The 22,228-nt window shown below is 45.8% G+C and overlaps 2 protein-coding genes across 2 annotated transcripts in view; one reads left to right on the top strand and one right to left on the bottom strand.

Moving 5' to 3' along the window:
• Positions 1 to 7,401, bottom strand: part of SLC25A25 (solute carrier family 25 member 25) — a 42,377-nt gene extending 34,976 nt beyond the window's left edge. Inside the window, exon 1 of the mRNA XM_056860271.1 lies at positions 7,108 to 7,401. Coding sequence (XP_056716249.1) covers positions 7,108 to 7,401 — 294 coding nt within the window. The remainder of the gene's footprint in view (positions 1 to 7,107) is intronic.
• A 1,908-nt stretch (positions 7,402 to 9,309) lies between these two features.
• NAIF1 (nuclear apoptosis inducing factor 1) lies at positions 9,310 to 18,362 on the top strand. The gene is made up of 3 exons (XM_056860689.1): positions 9,310 to 9,348; positions 10,559 to 11,140; positions 17,874 to 18,362. Exons 2-3 carry the CDS (start codon positions 10,630 to 10,632, stop codon positions 18,344 to 18,346), a joined length of 984 nt encoding a protein of 327 aa, XP_056716667.1. The 5' UTR covers positions 9,310 to 9,348; positions 10,559 to 10,629; the 3' UTR covers positions 18,347 to 18,362.
• The last annotated feature ends 3,866 nt before the right edge of the window (positions 18,363 to 22,228 follow it).

Below are 22,228 nucleotides of genomic sequence, written 5' to 3' on the forward strand. Positions count from 1 at the left end.
AATACTGCATAAGGCATTCAAACAATAGCCAAAGGATCACATTACCATGGCTCCAGTCATGGCTCCAGTTATGTAACCAACGCCAGACAAACTGGCAAAAGCACCACAGGGAATATGGGACAGAGTAAAGTCCTCATCTACCCCCTATTCACTCCTCCTTCTCAAATGGGTACTAGAAGTTCTGGGCCATGTGCCACCATGCTTTTCTTAGCTCTACGGCAACACCTCCCATCAGCTGGCAAGATGACAAAGGAAATGGCATTCTTCATATCTGAGTTGCAGCGTATCCAGCAACTCATTACAGAGGCCTGTTCTGGAAATGTGAACTTGAAGGGGGAAATGGGGAATTATCCATATCCACCCAATTGCCTTGTAGAATTTCTAACATACCTGTGGAAGATGTGGCAAGCTATGCAATCACTACAGGGCTGCTCTGCCTGGTATTTAGAATTCAGCTATCCTGCAATGGCCTGACCGCCAAAGTCCTTTGCACATGACAGCAGCAGTTCCTCAACTATTGGGGCAGAGCCAAGCAACTGTGTAGGAACAGAGGATACAACAGCAGAGGATGCTGAAACATCAGCTTTCACACCTTGTGTCACGAAGCTGTGTTTTCCAAGAAACATTTCCAGTGTATGCTTACACTGGTAAAGTAGTGGTAATAATTTAAGAAAAAAGACATAAAGGAATACAAGCAGAAAATCTGTTTTATTGCAAAATCTGAAATATATAAAATTTACAAAGTGAAAAAATATCAAGCTAGATCAGTGTAACAGATCATGAATTCCACACAACACAATTGTCCAGAGGCAAAGAGGCTCCCAGACTCATCAAGAGGCCACCATGGGACGAGTTTGGGCAGCTGCCATAGAAGCCTCCCCATTACGGAGCAGTGGCAACAACTGAATGGTGGTGGCTCCGGTCTCGGTGATAGCAACCTGCCTCCCAGAGAGATCCCTGCAAGAGGATGGGGATGGCAGGAGCCACATAAGGCCTGTTGGGTGAACTACGAGAAGAAGAGTTGGTTTTTATATGCCGACTTTCTCTACCACTTAAGGAAGAATCAAACTGGCTTACAATCCCCTTCCCCTCCCCACAACAGACACCCTGTGAGGTAGGTGAGTCTGAGAGAGTGTGACTAGCCCAAGGTCACCCAGCTGGCTTCATGTGGAGAAGTGGGGAAACAAATCCAGTTCACCAGATTAGCCTCCGCTGCTCTTGTAGAGGAGCGGGGAATCAAACCCAGCTCTCCAGATCAGAGTCCACCGCTTCAAACTACCACGCTGGCTCTCTGAGGAAGGTTCTCGGCCTCCACAGGCTGTAAGAGGGGAAAACTGGTGAGAGAAGGAGGAGCAATGTACTGGGAACCCTCTCTCCTCCTGATTCCAATAGTTGGCAGCTACAGGTGACGTAAGAGAATGGGCTGATGGTGAGCAAGGTCCCCTGACACCCCCTTCACTGCAATGCTTATTATGTTGTTGTGTTTCATGGTTAACATAATTCTACAGCAGGGATTCCACCCCTCTCAAGTTTAAAAGAATATGACTTCTCCCTTCATGCTGAGCGGGGGGTAGGGGAGGCTGCCCCTCCCAAGTTCACTGTGCACCAAAAGGACAGGAAGATCTCTTTAACTTTGTGCCAGGATTTGGAGACCTCAGAAGCAGCAATAACTTCTCTTTCTGCCTCCAAGTATCCTGACAAAGTCAGAAGCTGACCCAGCCCCTCCCTAAATCCTTTGCATGAGACACAGGTGGAGTCTATGTCAACTAGAAATAATGCCTGGCTCCCATCAGCCAAAATTAGTGAGCTTCTACGTAGCTCATGACATAATTCAAAGCAGACGGTTCAGTCTGAACTGTCATGAAATCTTAGGCTGTTTTTAATTTCTATGGATGAGACTCATCCACAACTTTCAACTACTCACACATGTAAGCAGCAGTTTATTATAAGGCAACCCAAATATGTCAAAGAAAGACAGATAATACTCAAATAAAGAGAAATCAAAGGCTGTGTTTAAAAATGTAAGCAATGAAGCTGTAACACAACTCACAAAGCATCTCATCGGACGCTACCATGAGCTAGTAGTGCACAAAAGTGACATACAAGATAAAATGACATCAAACTTCTGTGAGACATTAACACAGTTGCCAATTTTTGAACCAGATCAGCAAACAGATACCAGCCCCTGTAGCTTATGGAGGGAGAGAGCTGGCCATACTTCTTTATATGCACGAGAAGGCAAGAAACGCAGCTCACATGCTGGAATGTGACAGCTGAGACACACGAGAAGACGAATGACAGGAGAGCTTCCAGAGTCTACAAGAGAAGAGATTAAAGAGCAGATGAGGATTCAGCACAAGTGCAGATGGAAGAAATGCCACACCAGGAAAGTACTGAGGTCAAGTCGACAGACAGACTCATGCTAGGACAAGTTTAGTAAGAGTCAACGGGTTCATGGTAGACAAGGTTACAGACAGCAGAAACACACAATATTTTTACAAGAGGCTACCTTTGAGCCTCTTTTTATGTCACATTTGATCTTTTTACACCAGCATTTGATATTTGAAAGAGAAAGCAAAAAAAATTGGCATTTGTAATGCAAAGGAGTTTTCTGGCCAAAGTAAATATTACTCATATTAATCAACTAATCTGATCTTGAACTACATTTGAAAGCATTTTAATAGGCCACAGTGCAAATGCAGGTGTTTTTTTTACAACTTTCTACAAATTATGCATTTATCCCAACAGTATGAACAGCAAAGACATGCACATATTCAGAATACAATTCTGGGCAGCACCCCAGAGGTTAGATGTCAAAGCAAAACACCAGAATATTTGGCAAAACCAAATTTAATCCAGCACTCCATACTAACCTTTTATTTATTTTTTCTGAAGCACAAACATTTCATTTCTATATCTCACAACAATGAAAAGTATTTAAAAAACGGCGGCATAAGTAGCCCGGATGCCGGCACGGGGGCCCCCAATGCCGGCAGAGCCCCTTCCTGGCCTCCTGAAAACTTACATCCTCAGAAGTCAGGAATGGGCTGTAAGTCTCTCTTCTCCCTTCACAACTCTAAATGAGACTTGGAATTCTATGCAATGTAGGTTACAGGTCACCTAGCAAAATCTCACAATGTCATCTCACAAGATCTAAGTGGCATTTTTTTTTCTAAAAGAAGCAGACATTGCTTCTACGAATTGGGGGGCTAACCACTCATGTATATTTTTTTACATTTCATGTTTTCGTGCAAAACTGGGGCGTCTACCTGGTTTGTAGCACAATACCCAACGTCTGTCAGTGGCCTTATTATGTGCATTTTTAATCCACACTATCACCTATTTCAGAATTAGATATTGATATGTTCATATAGTATATGCAACAAAGGTAGGATTTCAACAAAGTTAATCGTGTAAGGATAATAGTAGTCAAGAATGCTATACTGAGAAAGATGGGCTCAAAATGTTCCAAATAAATACAAATTGTGCAATTACAGCACCCACCAGAGCACAAAGATGTTATTTTGACTTAATGCAGATTATAAGACACATGTCAGGCAGTCAAACTATTTATGGCAAAGAAATATTTTAGTAGAGTGACAAATGATATAACTCTTATTTGGCAGGGATGACAAATCAGACCTGAATGTAATTTTCATATGGAAAGAGATGTTACATATTCCTCACAAAAAAAACCCCTACTCTATAGATGATGCATATCATTCACTCCCCACAGAAATCGCTTATCATTCACTCCCCACAGAAATTGCTTAACACCAATCATGCTTATCACACCATAGTTTCTCTACAGAAAACATAAAGTATGCTCTTATGCAGAAGTCGCTAGAAGAGCTTTACCCATGTCAAATTCCAACCGCACCACGTCACAGAGAGGGGACTGTGCCCACCCACTGCCTCAAAGAGGATTCATCCTTGAACTGGCTTTTGGCAAGCCTCCTTAGAACAGTGAACAAGTAATGCTGGACACTGATAGCAATATATGAACATGATGCCATTGCCATGGACTGACACACCTAAAAGTCCTATGAAGAGATCACATGAGTCTTCTGCAAACAAATAAGAATGCTATAAATGGACTGCGTGACTGAAGAGATTGAAAATAGGAAACAAAGGAACGGGCAAAGCAGGATTAGGCTTTGTCTGCTAAACAGTGTAGATGATGATGTCAAATACAGAAAATAATTAGGGATTAAGTTGGAGTTTAATGCTGTGCTCTAAACAGCAATAAAACAGAAAAGAAATGGGTAACTGAAGATACAAAAAACACCTCTCTGATTTTACTGGAAAAGCAGGTAAACCAGGTCGCAAAGAGAGCCATCTACCAACTTCATTTGGCATGAATACAGTCCCCTTCTTTGGACTCTGCCTACCTAGCCATACCTAGAGTGCTGTGTTCAGTTTTGGGCACCACAATTTAAGAAAGATGTAGACAAGCTGAAACGTGTCCTGAGGAGGGGCAACAAAGATGGTGAATGGTCTAGTGACCAAGTCCTATGAGGAAAGGTTGAAGGAGCTGGGTATGTTTAGCCTGAAGAGAAGACTGAGAGGGGATATGATAACCATCTTCAAGTACTTGAAGGGCTGTCATATAGAGGAGGGTGCCGAGTTGTTTTCTGTTGCCCCAGAAGGTCGGACCAGAACCAACAGGTTGAAATTAAATCAAAAGAGTTTCCATCTAGATATTAGGAAGAATTTTCTAACCGTTAGAGCGGTTCCTCAGTGGAACAGGCTTCCTCGGGAAGTGGTGAGCTCTCGTTCCCTGGAGGTTTTTAAGAAGAGGCTAGATGGCCATCTGTCAGCAATGCTGATTCTATGACCTTAAGCAGATGATGAGAGGAAGGGCATCTTGGCCATCTTCTGGGCATGGAGTAGGGGTCACTGGGGGGGGAGGTAGTTGTGAATTTCCTGCATTGTGCAGGGGGTTGGACTAGATGACCCTGGTGGTCCCTTCCAACTCTATTATTCTAATTCATGCTACAGTAATCTCGGGACTGGACTACTATAACACACTTTACCCTGAAGTCTTTGAGAAAAGAAACGTAGCTATGAATTTGAAGAAATCTCCTATATACTCAGAGGTACAAAACTGAAAGCAGCTTGGATGGGATTTCCCAGCTGTTCCACCCAGACATTGACTAGATGCAGATACACTTTGCTTCAGCAAGGAGGCTACATCTCATGCTTTCCAACCATATCCTGGGAGCTACGTAGAACCTTGGCTGCAACTGTCTGCCCATTTACTTATAAGTAAGTCTCACAGCAAACTCAGCGGAGCTTTCTCCCAAGAAAGCCCACCTAGAATAACCTAGAGCAAGCCCCACTGAATCCCTGGAGACTTACACCCCAGTAATGTAGCCTCTCTCGCCCAGCTTCCTTTACAGAAAACCACATCAAAATCAGGAAGCATTTTGTGTCCCAAGAAAGAAGCCTGATCATCCCATGCCCTACTTATCACTACCATGCGTTCCAACATTATCTTTCTCCCTAACCTGATATGTTCCCTATTCAGTCATGAGTCATTCAGCCACAATCGCTCACACCTTCAGTCTGTAGCTTCAGCCAAGACTCAGATTGACAATGATGGCGAGAAGGGAACCTAAGCTTCCCGTGTTTTCGTTCAAAGATCCAGCGATCAGTAACTTGGATCCAAATTCCCCTCTGGATCGGGAACTCTCTGTAGATGGCCTTGAGGCTCAGTGCCTGTCAGGCTCAGTGCCACATCATGCACCCACGGGGCAAGCGCCTCCTGCTTATTTTAATCGCAAGGCACCAAACTGTTCACCTGACACTTTGAAGCGATAATTACAGCTACATTTTCAATGTTCTTCTCCTGAGAAGCTTACATAGCTTCCCCCCTGCCTCTTTTACCCTCACAACAACCCTGCGAGGTGGGTAGGGCTGACAGACACTGTGGCAAGCACCGCCTATTTTAATCACAAGCCACCGAACAGTACAAAAGACACTTTGAAGCGATAATTACAGCTACATTTCCCTGTCCTTCTCCTGAGAAGCTTACATAGCTTCCCTGCTGCCTCTTTTACGCTCACAACAACCCTGCGGGGTGGGTAGGGGTGAGATGAGAGACCCTGTCCTTGATATCACCCAGTGAGCTTCGGGGTTAAAAAAAATGTTTAATTAAAAAAAATGTTTAAGAAAATCATATTTCCAGGAAAGATAAAAAAAATCTTGAAAGGAATTCATTGGGACAAACTTTTATCTCCTCATCAAATACAAAAACTAAAGGAGTAGTCAAAACATTGTCGAAGGCTTTCACGGTCAGAGTTCCTTGGTTCTTGTAGGTTATCCGGGCTGTGTGACCGTGGTCTTGGTATTTTCTTTCCTGACGTTTCGCCAGCAGCTGTGGCAGGCATCTTCAGAGGAGTAACACTGAAGGAGTAGTCATTTATGCACCGGCCTCATTTGCACCAGAACTTGTATATAAAGATGGAGAAGGCAGAATACTTATAATAAAAGCTAAAATGTCGGGCCAGGAAACATTGGTGGTAGGGATCTATGCACCAAATGAAGGTAAAGCACAATTCTACAAACATCTACATGCAATCCTATTGCAATATCCTGAAGCACAAACACTGTTAATGGGCGACTTTAACGAAGTTATAGATGGTGCGATTGATAAAAAAAAAAATCAAAGGCCAAAGATGACAAAGAAGGCTTTACAGCTCTGGTTCCCAACCAGGGGTCCGCGAGAACTAAATTAAGGTCCGCGAAACAAAGTTATAAACCCATAATAAATTAATATTTTCAATTAAAAGTTCTCTATTATAAAATATATATATTCAAATATTATTCTAAGTTTAACAGTTATGATTCAAGTTTATTTTCAAATTCTCTGAATTTTTATTTTGAACCTTGGGGTCCCTGCACCGAACAAAAAAGTCCTAGTGGTCCCTGGTCAAAAAAAGGCTGGGAACCACTGCTTTAAAGACTTAAAAAAAAAGCATGTTAAAGTCTTCCTAAGTCTTTAAAAAAAGACATGTTTCAGATGGGCAAACCCCAACCCTACCCGAGCGCTCCCACGCCCGGCGGCCCTCCTCCCCCCCCCCCGCTCACCCCCGACCGGCTCACCCGCAAGTCCCTCTCGGAGCGGTGGAGGCCGAGCCGCCCCAGCCCCACAGCCAAGTCGTGGATGCAAAGGGCGCCGTCGCGGTTGACGTCGAGCAGGAGGAAAAGGCTGTGGAGGCGCCGCTCGCCTTCCGGGCCGCATGAGGGGGAAGAAAGCGAGGCGCCGCCGCCGCCCGCCTCGCTCGCCGGCAGGTGTCCAGCGGCCCTGGACGCCGAGGCGGCCGCATCGCCGCCGCACTGACAGAGCACCCCGCTCACTACCGGGGAAGCCAGCGACCGCCGTGCGCCGGCCGGCATCGCCGCCTCAGAGAGCCGCTCGCCGGTAAATGGCGTCCCTTTCCTACCGGAAGCGGGCTGAGCTTCCGCCCACCCCGGCTCTGTGCGTGCGTGTGTATGCGTGCGCGCGCCGCTCGCGGATTGGCCAGCGGGGAGGCTCGCGCCGACGTCACCCACTGGCCAAACCCTAGCACGTGACCCGCACCCTCCCACCCAATGGGAAGAAAGGATGTGTAGGCGGGACAAAGAACAGGAGCTTGTCTTGTCAAGGGTGTGTGTGTGTGTGTGTGTGTGTGTGTGTGTGTGTGTGTGTGTGTGTGTGAGAGAGAGAGAGAGAGAGAGAGAGAGAGAGAGAGAGAGAGAGAGAGAGAGAGAGAATTGCCGTCAAGTCGCTTCCGACTCATGGCGACCCTATGAATGAAAGTCCTCCAAAATGTCCTGTCTTTTGACAGCCTTGTCTTGTCAAGGGGTGTGTGTGTGTGTGTGTTAATTGCCGTCAAGTCGCTTCTGACTCATGGCGACCCTATGAATGAAAGTCCTCCAAAATGTCCTATCTTTTGACAGCCTTGCTCAGATCTTGCAAATTGAAGGCTGTGGCTTCCTTTATTGAGTCAATCCATCTCTTTTTTTTTTAATATAAATTTTTATTATTTTTATAATAAGACGAACAAAAGAAAAAAGAGTCAGTCCATCTCTTGTTGGGTCTTCCCCTTTTCCTGCTGCCCTCAACTTTTCCTAGCATGACTGTCTTTTCCAGTGATTCTTGTCGTCTCATGACGTGACCAAAATACGATAGCCTCAGTTTAGTCATTTTAGCTTCTAGGGTCAGTTCAGGCTTGATTTGATCTAGAACCCACCGATTTGTTTTTTTGGCAGTCCACGGTATCCGTGACACTCTCCTCCAACACCACATTTCAAAGGAATCTACTTTCTTCCTATCAGCTTTCTTCACTGTCCTCCTTTCACACCCATACATAGCAATAGGGAATACGATGGCACGAATTAATCTAGTCTTGGTGGCCAGTGACACATCCTTACACTTCAAAATCTTTTCTAGCTCCTTCATGGGTGCCCTTCCCAGTCTCAATCTCCTTCTGATTTATTAGCTGCAGTCTCCCTTTTGGTTGATGATGGAGCCAAGCAATAAAAAGCCTTGAACAATTTCAGTTTCCTCATTGTCAACCTTAAAGTTGTGTAATTCTCCTGTAGTCATTACTTTTGTTTTCTTGATGTTCAGCTGTAATCCTGCTTTGGCACTTTCTTTTTTAACTTTTAGCAGTAGTCGTTTCAAATCGTCAAGATGGGAGGGATTTTAATAAGGGGAGGGTTGGAGGGGGGGAGCGAGGATGTCATAGGACACGTGACTCCATCTCTCCGCCTACGCCGCACCAACAAGCCGGACTTTGATATTTTGCGCTGTGCTGCAAAAACGGAAGGGGAGGGGGAGTTGTCGGTAGTATTTCGGAGCCTTTCAGGTTTCCCTAAGCCAATAAGAGTAAGGGAAAGGCGGATGCCGTTAATCAATTGGAAAAAGATTTGTGTTTGTCAAAGGAAAGGTTATGTATTGGCGGATGGAACAGATAAGGGAGGCAGCCAATAGCACACGTCGAAATGAGTTGGGAGGCGGGACTTGAAAGAAATATGACAGGGAGGCGGGCTTAGGCGTTTGAAGCTTGACAGACAAGCACGGCACCCAATGCGTGAGAGAACGCTTCACGAGGCGGGTGAAAACCAGAGGCAAGGAGCTGGGCCAACCGGCGCGAACTCTCAAAACAACGCGACGTGATGACCCGGGTACGTCCAACTAGCAGCCAATGGAAGCGGAGCAGAGGAAGGGAAGGGATTCCTGATAGGCAGAAGCGCGGCCCAATGCGGGGAGAGAGGCGAGAAAGGCCGATTCTAGAAGCCATTACGCCACTGCCGCAAACTAGAGGCTCTCTTTGGCGCGGGTTCCGCCGGGTGGCCGTGGTACGCAATTTGCGTAACTGTATCTGTCTTAAGGGGCGGGGGGGGGAGGAGGCAGGCCCCTGAGAGATCCCTGAGGGGGCCACAGAGATCCTTTGGGCGTCGGTCCCACTGGAGGCTGCTTGTGTCCCGGGGAGGGGGCCTTCCCTGTGGGCCTCGAGGCTTCAGGCCCTGCCTGGATTCCCTTCAGCTTCTTCTCTAGGCCTTCTTAGCCCCCCCACCCCTCATAGCTCTCCCTCAGTCTTCTTTGACCTCCCCTCTCCCACTTCCTTTTCCATTTCTATTAGGTCCCTCTCAACAACGTCTTTCTGGGTTCTCCCCCCTCCCCAATTACAAACCATCTTGAGTTTTCTTTGCTTCCTCTATTTTTCTGCATTTATGTTGTCCATTCCCTTCCCCCCCCCTCATATTTTCTTCATTGCCACCCCTCCCCCCCCCATTTACTGTTGATGGATCCCTTTTGATGCTCAAGAGCCTCCCCTTCCCTGATGTTCTTTTTTATGGTTTCTTTTTTGTCCCCCAGGACCCTTCCCTAACCCGATTACCCTTTTGAGAACATTAACCCGCCTCACCCTGCGACCTTATGCGAGTTTATATGGCAATAAGCCCCGCTGGGTTAAATCGAGCGTATTCCCAAAGATGTATGTGTAGAGTCGGTGTACTTTGCACTTTTGTGTGGCCTGTATTTGCATGGCACATCTCTTTCTTGCCCCCCCCACCAACCATTTATCCTATAGACTTCTTATTCACCTTTCTTGCCCCTTCAATAGTTACTGAGTGCCCACTCATCCTGTGTGCTTCCCTGGGTTACCTGCCCCCATCTCCCTCCCCTTTCCCTGTATGAAATCCATCTGACCTGACTCCACCTCAACCAAGTACAAAACTTCCACAAATTAGCCATGTTAAAGCTTACACCTGGTGCCTGTCTGCCATCAACCAAGATGTTTGCCTTTGATCAAACTAGCCCGTATATTCTGTGGTTTCAATCTACTACTTTGTGCCTACAGATCTCTATAAATACATGCCAAAGCTTCTGTTTCCTATTTTTTACCAAGACCCTGTTGAACTTTAATCTCGCCCACGTTGCCCCTCAATAAGGATCCCTGCCTTGGTCAATGGGCCTAACTTCATCTCCCATCCTTTTCCAGCATTCTTCAGCTTGCGCCGTTCCATTGCTGCTTGGTTCCTATTTGGTTCCCCACTATTTCCCCAGGCCTCGTCATCCTGGTTTGTCTCTGGACGTGACCTTGAGCTCCCAACTTCCCAGCTTGCCTTGGGTACCCCATGGCAATGTCCTCTCCCCCAGCACCACCGGCTAAAAAGCGGAAGATGAACTTCTCTGAGCGGGAGGTGGAGATCATTGTGGAGGAACTAGAGCGGAGCAAGCACCTGCTCATCAACCACTTCAACGCGGGCGTGTCACTGGCTGCCAAGGCGACTGCCTGGCACAACATCCTACGGCGCGTGAATGCCGTGGCCACCTGCCGCCGGGAGCTGCACGAGGTCAAGAAGAAGTGGTCAGACCTCAAGACGGAGGTGCGCCGCAAGGTGGCCCAAGTCCGAGCTGCGGTGGAAGGAGGTGGCGATGGGCACGATGGAACTGGTGAGGGCCAGGATACGGAGGAGCCGACTGGCGCAACTGCTGCTCCGGTTATCCTCACCCCCATGCAGCAACGAATTTGTAACCTGCTGGGAGAAGCCACCATTATAAGCCTGCCTGCTGGAGACTGCACTGCTGCAGATGGGTCTGAAATTCCAATCACGGCCGCAGCCACTACTGTCACTCTTACCCAGAGTAAGTGAGTCGTTTATACAGCCATAGCACTTTTGGCTAGTTCAGAAGCGTTCAGCTTGAGGGGGAGCAATTATGTTGTGCTAATTCTCCATTTGCTGCCAGCGAGATTAGCAGAGTTGACGTTTTTATCTGAAACTAATGCGCACTCACATGGAGTCTTGTGACAGCCCAGGTGAGCAGATTTATTGTGACATAAGCATGGGCTGGCGCATACTTTGTCAGACACACAAAGAGTGTGTACATTTAACAAAGTAAGCTCAAAGTCCATGAAAACCGTGATAAATCTGTGCCACAAGACTCTCGGTTTTGTGGCAAGAGACACACTTGCCCTTCTGCCATTTATCTGATAACAGTGAGGGAGATAATTCTGTTTGCTTTATTTTTATCCCGCTTTTGCAGAAGTTGATTTCTTCAACATGAATTATGGTTGGGATAAGGTACTGAAAGATGAGTAACTTCTAAGGAAGTGTATGGGATCTGTGTTCCTGAGAAGAGGAAGTTGAGTGGTATGGAATCTCCTGGCTCTGCGTAAAGTGTTATTCAGGAAATCTTGGAGGACAAGTTCTGTTATGTTTAAGGATTTCGTGATCAGTGATTCTGGAACCAGGAAATTTCTTTGCTGCATGTCATATTCTGGTGGCCGGCCTGTGTTGCCAGATTTCTTCCTTAATTCGTATTCCCCACACTTATCTGCTGCTGGCACTATGTTGTGTGGTATGTGCTGGCAGTGTTGTGGGTATCTGGCCGTGCTATTGTCTGTTCCCTTGGCAACTCTGTATGTCTGTAATCTTGGCTTTGTGGATTCTTTTCTACCTCCTCAATGCCTACGAAAATACTCCAATGTTTCTAGAACCTTTGCTCGTTTTGTAACAGGAATTAATTGGGTTGATTCCGTTTGTGAATGTTTTCCTGGTTGGTCATGTATATTTGGCTCCTGATAGCCAAACCAGGGGAGGAGGGGAATGTCTGCGCAGAAATGCAGAAATACCCTCAGTCCCAAGTATGGGGGTAAGAGTGGGTCATGGGAGACAGAGGAGGACTGCTAAATTCTCTCCTGTGGAAAAACAAGACTGATAAGGAGTTGTGTATCTGTACAATTCCATGTTAGCTTCCTTACTCTAGTCCGGTGATGCTCAGTGGTTTGGTAGTAGGGTTGCCAGGTGGTGACTCAGCATCCTTGGGAGCTTTGGGGGCAGAGTAAGGGGTGGAAATGATGTCTGGCTATGTGCCAACTGGACGTGATGTCAGCATGGCAACTGATCCTCTAGAAACTCTACGGTATTACCATAGAGCTTCTAGAGTGTTGGCTGATATCGGCACGTAGCCCAGTATCATTTCCGCGCCCCACTGTATTTTCTGCCGACGCAAGGGGGGCCCTTCCCCAGGAGATTGCCCACTTGAAGTGGGCACTTCACAAGCCTATTGGGGAGTCACATGTGGCTCTTTACCGTGCCCCCAGTGGCTCTTCTGAGCTGCCTTCCTCAGCATGGCACCTGCTCCTCGCTTCAGGAAAGAGGCTAAGGCCAATGGCTGGTGGGGGTTGTGGTTGGCTGGTGGTTCCCACTCAGCACAGAGATAGGTTCTAACCATGCAGTCTCCTGCAACACTGGAATTCAACTTTCAGCATAAAGAAGCAGCAGAAGGGCAGTGGCTCAATGGCAGAGCATCTGCTTGGCATGCAGAAGGTCCCAGCTTCTATCACTGGCTTCTCCGGTTCAAACATCTATCAGTCTTTAATGTTACAGTCAAAAACCAGCATATACAAATTACACTTGTTATTAAAAAAAAGAGAAAAACTGTATAAAATTAAAAACTAAAACCCTGATTGAATAAATAAGCTAAGGATAACTATATAGCTGTCATAAATGAATTATGCAAACCTCAGCTACAATATAAGTTAGTACTGTGTATATAAGACCATTAATCCACCTCCTTACTTGTGAGTGCGTTTCTCTTCTTAATGGCTAAAAAGCAGAATTTTGTCATTGCATGGGATATGGCAGCCTCCCTATCCTCAAGCAGTAGTTAGACCAGGGCTACACCCCAGAAAAAAGTTCAGATGCTTAAAATGAGAAAGCAGAGGGGAAATAGAATTTGTTCTGATTTCATCATAGAATTCAAAGTGCAGCACTACATGTGTGATTGATTCGACTGCATTGGCCAAACAGGGGCAACACCATTGCTCCATGGGCCGATGTTGAAACCTTCCATCTAAAACGGCAAAAGTTAGGGCGTCAGAGCGGGCTCTGGAAAAAGTCCATCTGTTGGTTCTTGTAGGTTATCCGGGCTGTGTGACCGTGATTGGTATTTTCTTTCCTGTGACCGTAGTCTTGGTATTTTCTTTCCTGACGTTTCGCCAGCAGCTGTGGCAGGCATCTTCAGAGGAGTAACACTGAAGGACAGTGTTCGACACTGTCCTTCAGTGTTACTCCTCTGAAGATGCCTGCCACAGCTGCTGGCGAAACGTCAGGAAAGAAAATACCAAGACCACGGTCACACAGCCCGGATAACCTACAAGAACCAATGAACTCTGACCGTGAAAGCTCTGACCGACAATATTTTTAAGTCCATCTGTATTTGGCATGAGTAATATTCAATAAATAGGTGGCTGCAGCTTTTCTTGACCATGGTTAAAAGATAACATGAAAGACTTCTTCCTAATACCCTGGAGTGCTGCTGCCCATCTGACAATTCTGTTTTCGATGGTCCGATGGTCCTATTCTGTATGAGGCAGCTTCATGTGTGTTCATGTGAATTTTTTAAAACATCCATCCTAATAAAGCGTTTCGGAGAGCTTGAAAGCTTGCACAGTGTTTTGTGTCATAATTCTGACTTGCAAACCCTTTCCCTCACTCCAGATACACATGGGCTGGCTAAGGCTCAACTGTGGTAGGGAGAGACCACCCTAAATGCTTAGAAGTAGTCTGGTAATTTTAAAGGTTATAGTTGTGGCTCTTCAGGTTGACAGTAAGTGCAAATGTGGCTGTCCACGAGCCATGGAGTGAGTACTATGGGGTGATGTCACATCCCAACGTTTTTACTAGGCAGACTATGTTTACAGGGTGGTTTGCCATTGCCTTCCCCAGTTGTCTACACGTTACCCCTGCAAGCTGGGTACTCATTTTACCGACCTCAGAAGGATGGAAGGCGGAATCAACCTTGAGCTGACTACCTGAAACCGAATTCCATCGGGATCGAACTCAGGTTGTTCGCAGAGCTTTTGACTGCAGTACTGCACCACAGGGCTCATCAGAGTACCACTATTCTAGTTTAAACCCACTGATTTCAGTAGGCTTAGAATGGAGCAACTACATAGGATTATGCTGTTTGTCTGCTAACTGACTACTTGAAGCACTGTGTTCAAAATCTGACAAGGAAGGAAACTGCAGAATTGTTCTTGATAGGTTTGTTTCTCCCTTTCTTGTCCATCCAGAGAAGGTCATTCTCTTATTTACTTTAGAGGAGGGAAACTATTTTTGGTCTGTTGCAGCAAAAATAAACAAAAGATTTGTGGCGCCTTAAGGATGAGTTTATTCCAGCATGAGTTTTCGTGGTGCCTGAAGATCCTCAGTAGACCACAGATACATAGACACAAAGGGGTGAGCCCACAATTGGAATACTGTGTACAGTTCTGGTCACCACACTGAAAAAAGGATATTGTAGAGCTTGAGAAGGTTCAGAAAAGAGCAACCAAAATGATGAAGGGGCTAGAGCAACTGCCCTATGAGGAGCAGTTAAAACGCTTCAGGCTGTTTAACTTGGAAAGAAGGCGTTTAAGAGGAGACATGATAGAGGTCTATAAAATTATGCATGGTATGGAGAGAGTGGACCGGGAGAAGCTTTTCTCCCTCTCTCATAATACTAGAATGCGGGGTAATCTGCTGGAGCGGGAGAGATTCAAAACAGAAATATTGTTCACACAATCAATGCATAGTTAAATTGTTGAACTCCCAGCCCCAGGATGTGGTGATGGCTGCCAACTTGGAAGGCTTGAAGAGGGGAATGGGCATGTTTATGGAGGACAGAGCTATCCATGGCTACTAGACAAAATGAATACTAGTCACGATGCATACCTGTTCCCTCCAGGATCAGAGGAACCTGCCTATTACATTAGTTGCTGTGGAACATAGGCAGGATAATGCTGCAGTCGCCTTGCTTGTGGGCTTCCGAGAGGCACCTGGTCGGACGCTGTGTGAATAGACTACTGGACTTGATGGACCTTGGTCTGATCCAGCACGGCCTTTCTTATGTTTCTTAAGGGGGAAAGCTGGCGAATAATGGGATGAAAAGACCATGAAATGCAAGACGTCCACTCTGCTTTGTCGTTGCAAAGGTCTGATCTATACAAAATAAGCACAGTAACCATCACCAAAAGCAATAATAGAGAACATAACGGTACTAGATTTATCAAGTTAATACCTACAGTATACTGTAAGAGGAAACTGTCATAGCAACTGAGTTCTAATTGGATAGTATCAAATTTTACATAAGGTTCAAAATTATCCCGACAGTAACATTACTTCCTACATTTGCTGTCACAGACTAACTATGAGCTGCTCCAAATCTCAGTGCATCAGAATAAATTAGTTTAAACTGGAATAAGTCCAAATAAGATTGCACTGTATTGCAGCTGTTCCTTTGGCCTGAACTTGTAAACTGATTTTGAAGAGCTGACTAACCATTGTGTATATTTACTCCATGGTTTTACAACTGCCTTCTATTATCTTTGGTTGATTGATTGTCTACAGGCAGGAGATGTTGTGTTCCTGTCCTATGATAAAAACAAAAGAATAAATATATAGAAGGTCAGGATGCATCAGAACACTTGTGGACCACGCAGGTTTCTGTGTCTCCCTCTGAGCTCTCCTAAGTTGTTGCAGCCTAACCCAATCATCCTGTCACCCTCCAGAAAACTGTTTCCATTTTTCTCTGTCTTGTTTTTATTCCTGGAAATGCATTTCAGGTTCTGAGGATTTAGAAGCATCTGGGAGGAGTGAACTGATAAAGATTACTGATGAAAATGTGCTTGTCCAGTACAGAGTTTACTGATAGAGTTCTGTATCACACATTACTTTGCTGACCCAGTGCAGCAAACATACAGTATTGTTTGAACCACGCAAAACTATGTAGCATCAGCTCTGCAGATCTTGTTATAAGGGTTGCCTGCTTCAACATTATGCCCCCTTCCTCACTTCTGTCTTTTAGAGTGCTCTAACTACCATTTCCTCTGGAAGGAACATAAGGAAAGCGATGCTAACACTTGTGCCGTGCCTAACATTTTTTTAAAAAAATTATTTAAAGTAACAAAAATGTGCATTTCTCAATGTATTGGTACATTTTGCATATAAAAACACTATTGTACAATGCTTTGTCCTCCCCTCCCAGCCCCCCAACACAGAGGGAGGGGCTGTGGCTCAGTTCGTAGAGCATCTGCTTGACATGCAGAAGGTCCCAGGTTCAATCCCTGGCATCTCCAGTTAAAGGGACTTGGCAAGTAGGTGATGTGAAAGACCTGAAACCCTGGAGAACTGCTGCCGGTCTGAGTAGACAATACTGACTTTGATGGACTGAGGGTCTGATTCAGTATAAGGCAGATTCATGTGTTCAACAGCTTCAAAACTTTTCAGTTATTTTCACCAGTTATGAAAGTAGGTCCCATGCAATGGTCCAACTCAAGAAAAATTGGTTCTTTACTGTTTATGCAACTATTAAGTATTTTTGTGCTTACAAGTACCCCCATTTGTCTTACAGCAGAATTGATTTAATGTTTAGTTTGCAGAAGGTGTGTGTCACCTACCCTGTTAAAAATAGCTGTTTCAGAATAAATCTACTTGCTCAGGGCAAATTTATTTTAGGCGAGTAGCTTGACAGAAAACTGTCCTAAGACACACAGATTTGGGCAAAAGGACAGCTGTAATGTTGTAAGTTGCAAAGTATAGTGGTGGTATCAGGCTAGGATCAGGGAGACCCAGGTTCAAATCCCCTCTCAGCCATGAAGCTCACTGAATGACTTTGGGCCAGTCACATATACGCACTCTCTTGCAGCCTAAGCTACCTTACGGTGTCACTGTCAGTATAAAATTGGAGAGGGGGAGTGTCCGTGAATGCCAGAACTGCAATTTGAAGACTCCCTATTTTTCTGTCATTTCTCCTACTGCCCTGTACTCTTTAGAGGGTATATTTTATTTTACTTTTTTTATAGTCTACCTTTCATGCTAAGACTTGAGGTGGATTACAGAATATGAAGCAATGTAGCTGGACAGCATAAGACAGTCAGTGAAAAATACATGGGCTGGCCTATATCTGCTTAGTGGCGAGCTTGTATTTTTAATGCCATTGAATGTTGTTGTGCTTTTTAGGTTGAAGATGTATAGTTTTAATGACGTTTAGATTTATTGACTGTTTATTGTTTTGATGTTGTAACTCGCCCTGTGCCCGGTTTTACTAGGGAGGGTGAGGCAGAAATCCAAGAAATAAAAAATAAAATGCCACAGGACTAGCATAACAGAATTAGAGAATGACGTGAACCACAAACTAAGGCAAAGGTGTACTATAACTACTACAGAAAGTGGATTACAGGTATAAGACAGTGAAGTAAGTGATGAACAAATGCTTCAGGGCCATCAGCATCCAATTTCTGACTGCTCAGGCAACTAGCCACCCAGTTGAGCTCAGACCCAGTTGAAGACTCTGACCTCTTTCCCTTTCTTTCTCCCACTCTCTTCCTTTCTAGTTCCAGCAGAGACAACCTACCACAGTCTGGAGGACGGCGTTGTGGAGTACTGCACGTCAGAGACCCCCACCACGGTCACTGCCGAATCGCCCTTGGAGATGATGACCCAGCAAGCCGAGGTCTCCATGAAGCCTCAGGAGCTGAAGAGCAGAATTGCCCTCAACTCAGCAAAGCTCCTGCAGGAGCAGCGGGTGACCAACCTGCACGTGAAGGAGATCGCCCAGCATCTGGAGCAGCAGAATGACCTGCTGCAGATGATCCGCCGCTCTCAAGAAGTGCAGGCATGCGCACAGGAGCGCCAGGCCCAGGCCATGGAAGGGACACAGGCTGCTCTGAGCGCCCTCATCCAGATCCTTCGCCCCATGATTAAGGACTTCCGTCGCTTCCTGCAGAGCAACACCCCTGCTCCTTCCATGGCTGTAGACCCCAGCCAGGCAGCCCAAAACGGACAGCAGGACGGTATCATCCAGTGAAGGCGAACGTTACCAGATGGACTTTGTTGAGAGAAGCAGCCCACCACCCTTGCCGGTGTGGGTGAATGGGTTCAGTGCCTGCACTTAGAAACTGAAAGCATCTGTTGGATTATTCTTCATCCTGCATTTTTTTAAAAAGAAACGTTTGCATGGTTTACGGATGTGGCCTTTACTGGGCATACACAGAAAAACTCTGCCTTTTAAAAAAAGATTTGGCAAGCAGGTTTTATATAAAAGGATTAAGAAATGTAGCCTTTTGCGTTTTTTAAAAACTGGAGTAAGAATGATGACTTTGGGGATTTTCCAGCTAAGGGTTTGTGCGAGAGTCCTGAGTCAATAAAATGCAGTTCTAGAGAGTCCTATATCCAGGCCCAACTCTGTAGCTGGTTTAAAAAGGTAAAGGTCCCCTGTCAAGCACCGGGTCATTCTTACCCATGGGGTGACGTCACATCCCGAAGTTTTCTAGGCAGACTTTGTTTACGGGGTGGTTTGCCAGTGCCTTCCCCAGTCATCTTCCCTTTACCCCCAGCAAGCTGGGTACTCATTTGACCGACCTCAGAAGGATGGAAGGCTGAGTCAACCTTGAGCCGGCTACCTGAAACCGACTTCTGTCGGGATCGAACTCAGGTCATGAGCAGAGCTTTTGACTGCAGTACTGCAACTTAGGTTTTAAAGTCATTATTGATCTACTGGTGCCATAGCTTGGAAGGTAAGTTTCAAAAGGTGTTGCTGGGAGACTTCTCCTTGGTCCCTTGGCTGTTGGCCTAGAAGGTCTTACCACTTTTCTTGTTGTCTCCCATGTTTTTAACATCTATATGCAACTGCTGGCAGAGGTTAGCTGGGGATTTGGGGTGAGCTGTCATGAGTACGCGGAAGCAGCAGGCAAGTGTAACTGACAAACATGGGCCATAAGGGACTGGATGAAGACAAACAAACTGAAATTAAACCCAGACAAAAGGAAGGTTCTATGGTGAGAGGTAAAACTTCCCTTGGAATAGATGTTCCGTTTGCCCTGGATGGGATTGCAGCCCCGCTCCACAGCACCTCATATAATAGGGCTGCTCCTCTGATCCTGGAGAGAGTAGGTATGCATCATGACTAGTATCCATTTTTACTAGTAGCCATGAATACCCCTCTCCTCCATGAACATGTCCACTCCCATCTTAAAGCCTTGGGTAACATCCAGGTAGGTCTGCTGTAGCGCCCTCTACATGGGACTGCCTTTGAAGATAGCTCAGGAGCCTCAACCGGTCCAGAACATGGTGGCCAGGGTGCTTACAGAGGCTGGTCACAGCAGGCACCTCACTCCCATCTTATGTCAATTACATTGCTTCTTGCGTGCTTCTCGGCCTAATGGTGGCAGCACTTACTTTTAGGGCCCTAAATGGCTTGGGTCCAAGGTATCCGGTGGACTGCCTCCAGCCCTGCATACCAGCTTGTGCTTTGTGGTAGGCGGAGAAAGTTTTATTGCAGGAAGGGTCTGTCAAAGAAATCTGATCACAGAGGGACCCGCATGAGGGCTTTTCCAGCAGGAATGCACTCCCCTTTTGTTGCAGATGGTACACTCTCTAGAGGGCTTCTGGCTTCAGCGGAAAGCTTTTTTAATTCCAAAAGGCCTTCTTTTTTAGTGAAATCTGTCCCTCGTGCTTGTATGTTTTAAATAACTTAACGATTTTAGCTATATTAAATGGCTTTTGTTATGGTTATGCTGCCATGAGTATTGTTAGAAATGCAGCATATAAATAGTCTAATGAATACAAATCCTCCTTTCTAAATAATTCCCTCTGCCAGTATCCAAGGCCAGATTATTTGCTGCAAACACTTTGTCCCTGTGATCACAACCAAAAAGGCTATTTACAGTCCAGAATAGGATTTTTAAAAGGAAACCACCACCATAGCATTCAGGAAAACAGCGCCACCAATGTCGGTACTAAATATCTACACCAGATAATAATCACGAGCCATAGCACCAGGGGAAGAGTACTAAAATGAATAATACACAAAGGGTGAAAGATAAGTAAAAGAACCAGGAACAGTAGTTAAACAACAGTCCTCCCTGGACACCTAAAATTGCTAAAAATCGGTACCAGGCAAATGGGTGCAGGAGGGAATTCCACAGACAAGGTGCCAGTACCAAGGAGGCCCCATCACTGGTACCTACTCAGCTTGCCTCCAAAAGAAGGGGGGTTAAAGGAACATAAGAAAGGCCATGCTGGATTAGACCAAGGTCCATCAATCTGTTCACACAGTGGCCTCTAGGAAGCCCACAAACAAGACGACTGCGGCAGCATTGTCCTGCCTGTGAAGAAATACTTCTTTATCTGTTTTGAATCTCTCACCTTCCAGATTCAGCAGATGACCCCACGTTCTAGTATTATGAGAGAGGGAGAAAAGCTTCTCCCTGTTCAATTTCTCCATACCATGCAAGATTTTATAGACCTCTATCATAGACCTCTATCTATAGACCCTTAACTGCCTTCTTTCCAAGCTAAACAGCCCTAAGCGTTTTAACCTCTCCTCATAGGGCAGTTGCTCTAGTCCCCTGATCATTTTGGTTACTCTTTTCTGCACCTTCTCAAGCTCTGCAATTTCCTTTTTGAGGTGTGGTGACCAGAACTGTACACAGTTCTGTAAACAGAGCAGGCCCTCCATATTTCATGGTCACTGTGCAGGTTTAAATGGAAGCAGCTGATCTGCAAGAGACCCAGACAACAGAATTGTGAAGGTCAAGAACCAGCACTTAAAATAACGAGTGAGCCAAGAGTCACTCAAGTTCTTACAGTACTGGCAAGATGTGTTCCCAGTGCCAGTGTTTACAGGGTGGTTTTGCCAGTGCCTTCCCCAGTCATCTTCCCTTTACCCTCAGCAAGCTGGGTACTCATTTGACCGACCTCGGAAGGAAGGAAGACTGAGTCAACCTTGAGCCGGCTACCTGAAACCAACTTCTGTCGGGATCGAACTCAGGTCATGAGAGAGCTTGGGACTGCAGTACTGCAGCTTACCACTCTGCGCCACAGGGCTCCAAGTAGGGGACCTTTTAACATGTAATCTAGCTGCAAATGGATGTGCCACAATCCAGTCTACCACCTCACTCCGTAAACTGAAGAAACACTCTTAAATCCACTGTAATCACACCTGCACCACCTCCTTTATTTCATTATAACGATTAAAGGCTGGCTCATCCAAATAGCTGGGAAATTAGAAAGGTACTCTGGCACTCATTCCGCAGCTCACAGAGAACCACACACACCCAAAAACCTACATGGCTACAGTATGCACTGTGCCCCACCCCTCCAAACACAAATATACACAATCATACAAGGTATGACTCTTAATAGTCAATATATACCTGGAACCTTTTTCATTGCCAGATTAATTCTGAGCATGTAGGTTTGTTGTCCCCTCCCCACACACACTGTTGAACTTTAGCCAGTACTTGTGCACCTGGAGCAAAGAGAAGGGCTTCCCTCTTTGCCTTCATGCTCTCTCCTCAAGATAAAGAAAAACAGCTCAGGTGGCAGAGAATGCCAAGCCACCTGGAGGAGAGCAAGCCGGTTAAGAACATAAGAAAGGCCCTGCTAGATCAGACCAAGGTTCGTCAAATCCAGCAGTCTGTTCACACAGTGGCCAACCAGGTGCTTCTAGGAAGCCACCAAACAGGACGACTGCAGCAGCACCATCCTGCCTGTGTTCCACAGCACTGCACATAATAGGCATGCTCCTCTAGAGAGAATAGGTATGCATAATGAAAAAGGTTGTGGAAAAAGGGGAGTAAAACCACCACTGTGACCAGCTTGTTCATTCCCTGGGTGGCTACCAGGATGGTCGTGATGGTGGTTGTACTATTTTTTTCTCTGGGCAGTTTGTTCTCTTCCTGGCTGC

Source organism: Euleptes europaea, chromosome 14, assembly GCF_029931775.1.
Source record: "Euleptes europaea isolate rEulEur1 chromosome 14, rEulEur1.hap1, whole genome shotgun sequence".
Classification (NCBI taxonomy): Eukaryota; Metazoa; Chordata; class Lepidosauria; order Squamata; family Sphaerodactylidae; genus Euleptes; species Euleptes europaea.